This window comes from Hakea prostrata, chromosome 5 (genome assembly GCF_041222555.1).
Source record: "Hakea prostrata isolate BN-2017 chromosome 5, UWA_Hpros_2, whole genome shotgun sequence".
Lineage (NCBI taxonomy): Eukaryota > Viridiplantae > Streptophyta > Magnoliopsida > Proteales > Proteaceae > Hakea > Hakea prostrata.
The window spans coordinates 47831832-47845681 of NC_142604.1; the positions used below are offsets into that span (position 1 = coordinate 47831832).

Genomic DNA, 13850 nt, shown 5'->3' on the forward strand with positions numbered 1-13850 from the left:
GGTTGCATGTGTTTATTAACTTTCTCAAATGATGGGAAACAATAAAGGGTTATTGTCACCTCGAGGGGTGGCTCATTTGGAAAAAGACTAATGCTTCCATGCAGAAGGTCAGAGTTTAAATCCTCTCGAAACCAAGGATGAAGCCTAGTCTATATTAATTATATAAAAGCTTTCTGAGGATGTAAACACCAATGTTTCATGTGACCCTTGGAACTGAGTTATCTTTAGTAGGTCCTTGCTATTCAACTGCTGCTTCTAACCAACGAACTATCTCACTTGCCTAGGGTTTGCATCTTTATTAATTTGTGAGAAAAAAGTCTTGAAATAACACAATCTTATGAATTTAGTTCTTTAATCCATAGGCCGCGGCCCATATATGTTGGCCCTAGTTCAAATTCAAGAGTTGGGATCCTCTAGTCTGATGGGTAGAGGATTATGCTCCATTCATGTCTTTGCCATCACATCTTTAAGGAGTGGGTTCACTGACGGTTCACTTTATAAATATTTAAAAGTGGAACTTGTCTAAATGTATAATAGAAAGATGTGAGAAGGCCCAATCCTCTATCATCGGGGTAGACCTTAACTCACATAAGAATCCTCTATAAAGGGTCTGTCTAGTTGGGATATCTACATTTGGGAAATACAAGATTTTCTTACCCAAAAAAAAAGTGGTAGGCAGAGTTCAATCTGTATTTAAAGGCAAACCTTAGGCCGGCGGGCTATTCCTATAATTTAGCCATTGAGGTTTTTCCTGTGTATGAGCTTCCAAAAGATGACACGATTAAAACATATATTCATATAAAAATATAAAATAATAAATATAAAGTTTTAAACATATTTACAACAAGAAATAACAAAATCTTATGAATTTAGTTCTTTAATCCATAGGCCCTACAGCCCATAGATGTTGGCCCAGTTCAAAATGACCATCATTAACCAATTATTATCACTAGTTTCACGTAAGTCCATAATAAGACATCGTCAATGTCGCTTGATAGCTTGGTGCTACATAATTAATGTACATTGCACAACTTACAGTCAAAATCGAAACGACAGCCGAGATTTCGCACAAGTGTAGAAACAACTTTTTTTTTGTACAAAGGCGCTTTTTATATATGGGGATAGGGATAATACATATGCCGCCGGTAGGAGTTGAACCCATGACCTCTCCACTGGGAAGCGGGTTCCTAACAACTTTTGCCGAACAAGTAGTTGAGATCAAAATCTTGACCCTCATTTCGATCTCGATTGAAAGCTATAGGTGTTGTGCATTAATAATGTAGCACCCAAGCAAAACACAAGCATTGGGGAATACAATAGTAAAGATATTTAAATATTGCGAAAAAGTTATTGAAGAGCCAGAGTTTAGATTTAGAGATATGATAGTTGGGGGATGAAAGTTTCTGCTCGGAGATAAAGCTCTACTTGAGAACAATTAGTAATAATATTTGCAATCTTTTTATCAAAAAGAAACCCTAAAATGCCTTGAAAAATCCACAGATGACGAGATAATCAAAGTCTCCATATAAGAAGTTTTGTTATTTACCAGTGGGAGCGAGTAAGGGGTTCAGGAGAAAATTGCGAGTGGAGAGAGTTTGAAGAGATAAGCCAGAAAAGAGCTTTCTGGAGGACAGAATCAGGAGATATTGGTTACCAAAAAAATGAAAATCAGGAGAGATTTTCTCATGTCTAATGAGGATTTGATTGCGGGCGTCCCATAAATAGTAACAAGAGACTATAAAAACATAAAAGAGGGAAAAAGCTTGGGTCATGCGCATTAATCGTCAAGTCGAGATTTCAGTCGTTGAATTTTGACAGTCGAGATTGAAATTTCAATCAAAATCTTGATCCAACCGTCTAAAATACTTGGATTGATGGTCATGCACATGATCCAAACAAGACCCATAAAAGAACCAACTAAAAAAAGATTGGGATAATTACTGTTGCCCTCTTGTACTCTGATTTTATTACTACTTTATCCCCTTTACTTTTTAAAATTGCTAATCCAACTTTTAACTTTATCTAAAATTACTAATGCCCCCTTCCGTTAAGCTCAGTTAGTTTGCTGATGATGTGGCATCTATATATTTTTCCAAAAACCCAAAAATAACCTTACAATTATCTTTTTACTTATTTACTCTTTTGCAAGTTATAATACTATCCTTAATTAACTATGGAGAGAAATTAACTTTAAATTAAATTTATTTTCTAAAAAGAAACTACCGAATAAAGAAAATACTTGATTTTTCTTCTCTAAAAAGAATTCGCCCGAATAAAGGAAATATGTGATTAAATAAAACTTAAAATAGAAACTAAAATATTAGGAAATATCAAATGTAATTCAAAGTTGAAAATTGAAAATCTCCTAATATATGCTAACCATTGTACAAAGTGTGTGGTCCCACTAAAGCCAAAATTTATTGTAGAATATAAGATTTTAAGGATATAATTGACATTCAATATAGTTTTTAAAAATGAGGGTAATGTCATATTTTTTAACTTCTTAATTTTAATAAATGGGCAAAATAGACATTACATATTTAATGTTAACAAGCACTTAACACCATTAAAAGTGAGGGGGGCAACAGTAATTTCATAAAGAAAGAGGTTTGATTAGTAATAAAACCAAAGTACAAGGGGGCAATAGTAATTATCCCAAAAAGATTTGTCCTATTTGGAACAATGACAAAAAGATATGCAAAGCTTCAGCTTTAAGAGGCGTTTGGCTTTGGTGATGCATAATTAATGCGAAAAACTTGCAGCCATGGTACCTTGTATTGCCACACGGGCAAAAATTTCGAGGTGTCGCCGGGGGTGACACCGATTTAAACAGTCGAAAACATGTCGATCCACCAACCGTTTGACAACCACCGGCGGTGATATTGCAGAGGTCGAGAGAGGGAGGGAGAGGCACACAGATATACAAGAGGTTTCATTGCGTGCTTCAGCCCCTTGATCAAACCCGAATTCTTCTCAGACCATGGCTTCCACCCCAACCCAAACCCCTCCACAGCTTTGAAGAAAAATGCAAAAAACCTGACTCTCCATCCAGGTCCTCTCCCGTTCCAGATCCGACCCAAAAAGTGAGACCCCAGATGACGATCACAACGCCACCATCCATTGCCAAGACGACCTTGAAAAACCAGCCACCGGAGGAGGAGGAGATCTAGTGGTTTGGGATGGCTGACGGTGAGTATCCTTGGGAAGGAGGGAAAGTTGCCACCGGAGGAGGAGGAGATCTTGACGGCAATTAACCCTGAAAGGAGAGAGTTGCAGATAAACCGTGGAACTATAGAAGACTGAATTGAAGACGGTTTTAGTATTTAAGTTTTAAAAAATTTAACATTTAAGTTTTAAAAAATCGTATCGGCCACATCGCCCGTGTCGCCAAGGTTCGACACGGGTCGACATGTCGGACCATGCTTGCAGCCAAGGATGGATCCACAATGAGGCCGGGGGCCATAGATTTAAAAACAAAATTATATTATTTCCTTGATTTTTTCTATATTAAATATTAATTCCTTTAATTTTTTTTCAGTTTTTTCTCTTCCCACATGAAATATCACTATTTGGTCTCCTTCAATATTGAGAACAAATTTTAAAGGTAAAATAATAGAAATAAATGTCATTCCTATTTAAAAACTAATTCTTCAATCCCTATTTATTCTCCTCTATCTTCTCTTTCATCTTTTCTTCCTATTTATTCTCTTCTCATCCTGTAAAACGTGGGTTAAAAGAAATTTTTGAAAAAATAATCTTATTAGATATTTATTTAAAATATCATTTCGAATTAGAAATTAACTCCTCCATCTCTATTATTTTCTTCTATCTTCTTTCTCATATTTCCTCTTTTCTTCTTCTTTTTTTTTTTAATTCTCTTTCATTTCTATAAGCGTGTGGTGGGTTAACGAAAATTTGGGGGAAAAAAAATCTTCTCCACAAATAGGTATTCATTTCTTTTTCAATTTTTTTATTATTTCTATTTTTCTCTTCCTTTTTTTTTTTTGTTATTTTTTATTTGATTTTATATTCTCTATTTCTTTATTTCAATTCTTTTGTAATTTTTGTTATTTGTTATTATATTATGAATAAAATGTCTATAGTTACTAAAGTAGCTAATTACCATTGGTTTTGCGCCTTCCTACCTAAAAAAAGAAAATTTTATTTGCTTCTTCTTCTACCAAATAATTTATTTATTTATTTATTTAAAGCCTGAGGGATGGCCGGATGTGGGATATTAATATGCCTCACCTCTTCACTAAGAGGTGTTGGTTTCAACCACTAGTTTAAGGGTGTCAATCGGTACGGTTTCGGTAATTCGGTATGGTACCAACTTTGAATACCGAAAACTAGAACCGTACCGTATCGAATTTAAACGGTACGGTACGGTTTCAGTACAAAAACAGTTCGATAACGATTTCGGTATTAAATCGGTACGAGAAAAGGTTTAAACACGTTATCTAGTGCGGTATAATTTTGGTACGAATGAACTTATGCTACTTTTGTTATTAGCTCATTAAGATCATAATGAAATTGTGATCAACCAATTGATATAATTTCAAAGTAACATAAATAAAGCAAATAAATCTTATTAATAGAGACAAAACAAGTAAATCTAAGAAGAGGAGTGAATGATGAAACAAAAAATTAAAATAGGGAATTAAGATAGGGAAAAGGTAAAGTGTTTTAATTGTAAAATTACAATTTATATCTCTTAATTTGGTACTGTACCAATTCGGTATGGTTTCGGTACGTATCGACTGTATGAGTATCTAAAACCAGAACCGTACAAGAAATTTGGTTTTTGTATGTACTGTATCGAATTTTGAACTGTATGATACGGTGCGGTTCAGAACGGTTAAACGATTTCCATACGCAATTGACACCCTACACTGACTACCAAAGAAAATTTTGTTTTGCTCAAATCATGTGTATATATTTTTTTTGTATTATTGCTTTAATTTACCTATATTTTGTCCAAAAAAATATTATTTTCATTAATTTAGTTTTTTTTAAATATGTGTAGGCCCCACAAAATGTGTGCACTTATTTTTTAATATAATAAATAATTCAGAAGTGGGACCCTAATGGGTCTTTAAGGGCTCACACTACGAAAAAGCATTAGTCTTCCCCAACTAGAAGGTTATCTAAACTTTTATTCTTCGACCCCTCAATGTTAAATCCTGGTCCCGCCCATGCCTACAGCCTATGGTTGAGATCAAAATCTCAACTGTCCATTTCGCAAAAAAATGAAACCCCACTTATGCGAAAAGGACGGTCAAAACTGATGGTTGAAATTTCAATGTCGACCATATGTACAATCTTGCGCATCAATGAAGCAGGACCCTTTAAGAGTAAAAAAAAATATATATACACATATCAAAAGCCAAAGGGGCTAGAGAACCATACGTGTAGTGCCCCTGAGCAATCAATGAAAAGGTGTCAATAATTCTTTGCCTCAAAGCATAAAGAGCAGAGACATTAGCCCCCACCCAGAAAAGTCGGGCCTTATTGAAGATGTCTCCAAAAGAAAAGGTTAATATCTGGGAAGAATGGATGCATGCCTTGAAAGAAAGCGCCACCACTTCTTAATAGAAGGTTTGACAAGAGGTTGAGGAAACAAATGCTGAAAGGCTTTAGAGTGGAGTATTTGCTTGGAAGAGAAAAGATTGCTTTTCCAATAATCCTTTGAATGGGAGGAGGGGATATCAGATATTTCCCCTACAAAGTGAGAGGGAAGGACATAAGAGATAAATGTGTCAATTGCGTATCAAAATCGTTAAACTATACCGAACCGCACTGTCTAAAACCGTCTAAAAAAGCGCGATTTGATGCACGGTTCCGGTTTTAGGTACTCATACTGTCGGTATGTACCAAAACCGTACCGAATTAGAACCATACCAAATTAAGGGATATAAATTGTAAATTTTACAATTAAAACACTTTACCTTTACTCTATTTCTAATTCCCTATTTTAATTTTTTGTTTTATCATTCACTCGTCTTCTTAAATTTACTTGTTTTGTCTTTATTAATTAAATTTACTTGCTTTATTTCTATTAATTTAAAATTCTATTGATTGGTTGATCACAATTTCATCAAGATCTTAATGAACTAATAACAATAGTGGCATAAGTTCATTCGTATCAAAATTGTACTGCACTAGATATCGTATTTAAACCGTTTTTTCCTACCAATTTAATACCCAAACTTATACCGAACCGTTTTTTTAAATATCGAAATCATACCGTACTGTTTAAATTCGTTACAATAAGGTTCTGGTTTTCGATATTTAAAGTTGGTACCGTACCAAATTACCAAAACCGTACCAATTGACACCCTTAATAAGAGAGAGCAACAGAATCCCAACTTAGATTTGGAGAAATGAAATGGTTGATTGAGAGTTTAGAAGGATGGGAGAGGAGAGAACGAGGAAGAGGGTTCCCTTTGCTGCTAGGTGTTGTGGTCGGACTTGTTGAACCGGGGTTTGATCGTGGAATCTTGGTTTGGTAGAATATTTGGTTCAACCATAAATCCATGATTCATGCCAAATCCGAGTCACAAGAGGAAAGAGGAGGAATCCGGATCAAACTCAGTCATTACAATTTGAACGGAGTTCAACTAACCTAAAAGAGGTCTATTCCTGATACAACTCAGGAATAAGAATTCCACCAGTAACCAACTAAGAAAACTATATAAAGACACGTTATCATGATCATAAGCACGCACTCTTAAGTTATTCTGAAAATTGAGAGACTGAGTATTCATGGTTTCATAGTTTGCTTCATTTGTCCCGCTCAAATCTGGATTTTGGTTAGGGTTCGTAAGTTCTCGTCGTTCCTTTTTTCTTGGTTGGCGTCGTCAATTCTTCACAGGCGACTGTTTTTCTCAGTTACATTTTAGTTGATTTACTTCAAGCGGTGGAGGAGGAGAAGATGATTAATAGACGATGTACAAAATCGAGGAGCCATCATCGGTTCTCTCAGTCAGAAGATGTTCTGATTAATGTGCTTTCGAAGCTATCCGTGAAGACCCTGTTGAGATTTAGGTGCGTCTGTAAACGATGGCGTTATCTGATATCTGATGATCCTTATTTCTTTCAACTTCATTCTCAGCATTCCAAATCCAAACCTTTCCTATTAGTCTCACCAGGCCTACCCAATCCAAGGAAGAGGAGTCCTCACCCCATGTTGGTAAGATCCATGGACAAAAAAGGGCATTATGTAGGCAGCTTTGAGGTTAAGACTCATTACCCGGAGGTTATACCTACTCGGTTTGATCTGGTTTGCATCAAAGACAGTGAGAATGTTCATATTTGTAATCCGAGTACACATGAATTCATAACGTTGCCGGAATCTCCTTGTCAGCTTTATGCCACTTCTGTTGGCTTGGGATATGTTCAGTCAACTGACGAATATAAAGTAGTTTGCTTGATTGATCTTGACACGGAACCGATAGAATGGGAGGTTGACGTTTCTGTATTCAAGACTAAATGTCAAGTCTTTAATTTGGGAAAAGGAAGGGGCTCTACTAGTTCATCTTCGTCTTCTTCTTGGACTTGGAGAGAAGTGGCGGATTCTCCATTTCATGTTGCCCCTTCAAGTCCTTCAGCTTTTGTTAATGGAGCCATCCACTGGATGGTCTACTATGATTCCGGGTATATGATCACTGCCTTTGACGTTGAGAGCGAAGAATTCAGATTACTCCCATATCCTCCAGATTGTCCTCATATTTTTTCCTTGCGAGCACCCCACCAACAACTCAATTTTGTGGAGCTGAAAGGGTTGCTATGCCTTTCATGTACTATAGGTTCCAAAATGGACATGTGGATGTTTAAAGATTACTACCGCGGAAGTGGTAATGATCATATTAGTGGTACTTGGGTGAAAGAATACAGTATTGATCTTGATGGGATCTCCCCTAGGTATAATTTGGGAGCAAGCCCTTTTCACTACTATGCACCTAGAGACATAGATGACACAAAGGTCCTAATTGAGATACATATGATAGGTGGAGGCTACTACTGTCTCCAAAGAAAAAAGTTCAAGGAATTTATGCATAGTAGTAGAGAAATTCCACAACCACAGTTCAGTTTCTATGTGGAGAGTTTGCGCTTAATAAAACCAAAAATCAGTACAGGTATGTGATATACTTTTTATATCCCCCTTTCATTATGAAGATCTTCATCAGATTTTACATAGTTAATATATAAAAATTTTGTTGCTGCATCTGATTTGATTCGATTCATTGAATTTTGCATTGCAATGTTCTTAATCATCCTGTTACTCTATTTGTAGATTTGGATTCTTATGGATAATTATAAAAAATTAAACGTTACTTTGTCCCTACCCACATTGAACAAAACTTACAACTCTATTGTGCAGGGGAGAAGATTGAAGCAGCTGAAGCCAAAGCAAATGTGACTAATTAATTGGTGAGCAATTGTTAGATGGCTTGACTTGTCTTCTTAACCAAAGTTTTCTGTGTTGAGTTTGTATGTTCTTTGATGAGAAGGATGATTAGTTTTTCATCGTCAATCCTTGTGAATATAAATGATCTATAGTTATCAATAGTGTTCTCTGTTTGTTTGAAGAATATATCCCTAACATTCTGTCAGGGGTCTATGGTTTCTAAATGTAATGTTGATTTCTGTTTTTTTAGTTTGTCATCGTCACTCTTTGTGAATCTAACTAATATGTAGAAGTACACATTCGAAGAGTCTATATGCAACATTCTCTCAAAGGTCCATGGCTTCTAAAGACTTCTAAAGATTATATTGATTTCTGATTTTCATAGATAATTTGTTAATTGGATTTGATTCCTGATTTTCATGGATAATTTGTTAATGAGATTTGTATTTTCATTGGGACAAATTGCATTTGGATAATGGTTTCATCTCTTATCTATCTTTTTAACCCGAGAAAGGTGTCAGATTTCTTTCTTAGCTGTGATTTCATAGTTGGTGATATCAGCTCCTTCTGATCGAATTAACATGCATTAAGAGGTCTTTGAATAAATCGACAGCAGTTTTTTTTTTGGTTTGGGGTGTTTTTGTGCTTAGCTCCAATCTGATTTTGATGATGCATGATCTTCTGTCCTTTTCAGACCGTTATGCATGTTTTTTTTAGTGGATCTTCATATCATTAATTAATCCAGTTGTATAGGAAAGCTTACCAAACTTCTCCGTGTCACCCTCGCTCTTTTTTTTTTTAGTGAATGTAAAGTAAATTAAGATCTATTTGATTATGAGTAACAGATCAGTCTGCACCTGCTCCAGCACAAGCAGCTATTACCAATACCGTAATCACCTGAGAGAGAGAGAGAGAGAGCAATCGAAGTTTATAAAACAAAATTTAATTATGTACCTATTAAGAAGAAAAGAAATTCGCAATCTGCTTAAGCCACCATACCAAATCAAGCAAAAACAGGATAAAGTAAGTCAATTGATGACGAAGGAAGAGAACAATGCCCAAGAAAACCAGAGAAATGATGATTGCAGCAACATTTGCATATGCAATTAGAACAACAGAAAAATTCTGCGAAAAAAAAAAAAAACCAGAAAATTAGAACAGAAAAATCCTTGATCTGAATCTCAGGAAAGTAAATAAGAATAAGGGGAAGAAGAAGAGTAGTAGTTGAAATAGGTGTTCAGGAGCAATCTCCCTCACCTTCCATCAGTAAATAAAGACCTGTGAGGTCTCAGCATGATGATCATGAAGGCAAGAAAGCTGTGGAGCAGGTGGTATTTACAGAGTTAGGAGTGGAAGATGTTGGAGGATTGAGGTCTCATGTGATTACAAGTAACAAAGAGAAAAAGAAGTTGGTGCTCATGGATGAAAAGAAGGATGATTGCAGGCCTCCACTGGAAAACATAGATGAATGCGCTGAGGAGTTTATCAGGAGATTCGGAGCGACTCGATTCAACGTCTCCAGTCCTTAGAGAATTATGAACAAATGTTGACCAGGGGACTCTAAAACTACTCTACTCTTGTTCAATTAAGTCACTACAATCAAGATTAACTTACAAGGCTGCAATCGGCTGTAGACTCCATTAGATTCTTATAATGTTAAATTGTATGGAGAAAAATGGGACTTCAAAGCTTCTCGAAGTTCCAATCACATCTTTTCCTTTTCTTTTCTCCAATGTATCCCAACACTACACCTGGAAAATGTCATTAATTTTTCTTAGAATGTGTAAGCATTTATGCAGTTTGATCTCTATTTTAATTTCCTAAAGATCATTCTCTTTCCTTATCCCTCATCACCAAACAAATCTAACCTACTTTGCACTCAAATCAAAGAAACCCATAATTGGCGACCTCAAATACTACATGAATTCTTTATTGGATGTTCAGAAACGAACATAGAGACTGAAGCTATCTCAGCCCCCATAGAGACTGAAGCTATCTCCCCCTTCCTTCCTCTAATAAGTTCAACAATTTTATTATTCCAAATAAATCCATAATACAATAATCTTATTATTCCAGATATGTTCACATATATATCATCAGCAAATAAAAGATATGAGAGAGAGAGAGTTACTTGGCATTTAAAAAAATGACAGTGGAGATTTAAAGATTAAGAGTCTCCATCCAAAAGTAACTAAGATGCCTTTATTATGGACAAAGCTACTACAAGAACCCAAACCCCTTTGATCTACGCATCAAACTATAAATAACTTTTTTCTATTGGGATACCTGGCTTCTCCTGAACTTTGAACTTATAGAATCCAATTTGGAGCAAAATGAATTTCGAATGGAGATACAAAAATGAGTTTTAATACTGTAAAGATACAAACTGAATTAAAATAAGCATCAATGAAATAAAAGCAGTGGATACCGTGTATTTGAAAGAACCAAGCGGTTGTAGCCATAGTATTCTAACCCTGATTGTGAAACATTATCATGTGAAGCTCTCATGTCAACTTGTGTTCACTGTGAACTAGGAATCTAAAGCTGGGAACCCTTTGGTGGCTAGTATTCTTTCAGTTCTAAATTTTAATACTAAGCTACTTCCAAGTAAACATTAATATTTGTTACTCAATAAGAAAACAATCTGAACAGCAAGTAATCTAACAAAAATACAAACTTGAGAAATTATACTTTATGCCCAGGTTTCATGGGCTCAAATCAAAGTATTCTCATGATTCTGAAGTTACTGGAAAAAATCAAAGTATTCTCATAAACCACAAACAAATACTGAAAAAATGCAGCAAACCTATCTGAATTAAACTTGCCTAAGATGAAAGGAAGCACAAAAACACAAATAAAAGGGAAGGGAAAACTTCCTAGGCTATATGATACAAACCAGAGCTCAGTTCCTTCTTGTGGAGAGCCAATTCCAGCAGAGCAGGTTTCGGTTATGCCAAGACCACTTCTAGCGAAACAGATTTCAGTTACCCCAGGACAATGACAGGAGGCCACAACCGAAGCGCTACGTACCAGTACCAGAGCAAGCCAAAAGCCAGCTCACCTAACTCGAAGCAAATGAAAAAGGAAAAAATAAAGAAGAATGAGAGTGTGAGGAAGGAAGGGTGGCTTTGGGAATAAGGGTAATTAAAAATGGAGGTTAAACCCAAGATCCCACGGTACAAAAGAAAAAAGTAACGAAAAAAGATTAAAAAACAGATAAAAAAAGAACAGTGGGAACCAAACAGAAAAAAAAAAAAGGTTAGAGAAAGAGGTGAGAGAACGAGAGAGAGAGAAGAAAGAAGAGAGAAAGAGTAGAGAAAAAAGCAAACAAGGAGAAAGGGAGGAAAAGAGTAGAGGGAGAGAGAAAGAAACAAAGGAGAGTAAATTTGGGGGAATAGACATGGGAGGTTGCAAAAAAAAAACCACCACGGTTAGAAGATGAAAAAGTAAAGGGAAATGACCACAAGGATAGTAAAGTGGAAAATAACAATATAAAGGTTTAATTTAAAATAAAAGGATATATTAGGGAGAAAAAAGAGGAAAAAGATTGGTTGGGGAATATTTATATTTTGGACGGTTTTAGGTAAACCATCACCGAAAATGACTATATTTGATGGGTAAAGTAGCCATTGGAAGTTGTAAAGGAGAAACCAATTGGAGACCTATTTTTTTAAATCGCGGTAAAAATTCATATGGCTACGGTTTGTAAAAATCGTGAAAAGATATATGGCGAGGTTTATGAAAAGTAAGAAATAATTATTTGGCTACGTCTATTATTCGTTGTTGAATCTTTGTTTTGGGATGGTTACATAAAAAGGGAAAAATCCAATATGGCGACAATAAAAAATAGTGTCACCAAAATGGGGTTGTGTGTGTGTGTGTGTGTGTGTGTGTGTGTGGTAGTGGTTCCAATATACTCAAGGTATTGGTTAAAGACACTTTGTATTAGTGTGTATCTTTCCGTGGGTTAAACAATAAGAACCCACACAGGTATCAGCCAACAAAGGAAACACCAGATGCAAACGCGCGGAGAAGTAGAGAAATAAAAAAACCTAGATCCCAAATGAAGATTGAAAAGCGGTAAGTGCTTGAAAACGGGTAGTGATGCATGTTGTGTTTCATGGTGAGATTGCAAAGTCATGGGCAACAAAATACAGGGTTCTAAGAGTACATGACGATAAGTGAAGCCGAGACTGGGCATTGTAAGTTTAGAGGGTGATAAACATAAACAGTTTGAGTGTTGTGAGAAGATTTAAGTGTTTTGGGTCAAGCAAAGATACTAGAAAGTGGATAAGTCATTGAAAGGGTCAATGGATGAAGAGTAGTCAGGCGGGGAAAAGAACAGAAGCTCAAGACCGGATGGATGAGAAACAAGGAGTAGAGGTTTCGTGAGAGGTGTGATATGGAAGAAACGGGCATGTAGAAGAAAGGGGGATGTAATCACTGAGTAAGAAAATAATAAGAGTTTGGGTTAAATAAATTTACATCTCAAGAGGAAAGTGTAATTGAAAGATTAAAGATACAACTAATGGTCATTAGAAGGAGGATGAAGAAAGAGGTGAATAGAAGGTCAAGTGCCCAACAAAAGAAGGGGGAATGATAAAGGTGACGCAAGAAAGATCAAAAGAAGGAAGCAAAGGTAATATTAGAAAAGATCCTGAAAAACGGTGAAGGGATAATCTTACATCACTAAAGGAGAACACGCAAAAGGAACAAGGCTGGGATTAGATTCTGGGACATCAGAAGATGAAACAAGGGGAGGTCACCAAACGAAAAAAAATGGTTTAGTTCGGGAGACAAAAAAGGAAGGAGAAGCCAAAAGGGATGGAGAAAACTGGAGTGATTTGGTGAAAATGTTATAGAAGAAGGTGAGTAATCTATTGTAATCTCTAATTTGAAAAGTTTCACTTTTCAAGTAGTTGCTTGTTAGGGTTGAGTTGTTTGAGGTTGGAAACAACAAGGAACTAAAAAAGAGACACACAAAGAAAAGAAAAGAAAAAAGAAAAGGAAAAAAGGAAAGAGACCAAGTGAATGAATAGAAGGGTATCAGAAGGGTTGGGGCCCAAAAAGGATAGAAAGAAAGAAAAAGTGAGAAAAAAACAAAAAACAACACAGAGGGAAAAAACAGAAAGGGGATAAAAAGGGGTAGACAAAAGTAGAGGGAGCGAGGAGAGGAAAAGGGAGAAGAACGACGGATCGGAGTTAACGTGGTATGCACCAAGGACGCACAACCAAAAGTTTGAAAAAAAAAAAGAAAAAGAAGGAATAGGGAAAGAGAGCTGGAAAAAAAAGAAAGAAAAAGGATTTGAGGGAGAAAAGAAAAAGAAGAAGGTGAGTAGAGGAGGAGGGAAGGAAAAGAAAAGAAACAGGATGGTGGGGGGAAGAAGAGGTGGGAGACAGAGCTGGTGTTCTATCAAAGGGAGAAAGGAGAGGAGAGAGA

At 36.0% G+C, this 13850-nt stretch overlaps 1 protein-coding gene across 1 annotated transcript; it reads left to right on the forward strand.

Moving 5' to 3' along the window:
* Positions 1–6795: 6795 nt before the first annotated feature.
* LOC149016242 (F-box protein At3g07870-like) lies at positions 6796–9939 on the forward strand. Its single transcript, XM_089156711.1, has 3 exons — positions 6796–8138; positions 9256–9299; positions 9703–9939. Exons 1-3 carry the CDS (start codon positions 6935–6937, stop codon positions 9937–9939), a joined length of 1485 nt encoding a protein of 494 aa, XP_089012837.1. The 5' UTR covers positions 6796–6934.
* The last annotated feature ends 3911 nt before the right edge of the window (positions 9940–13850 follow it).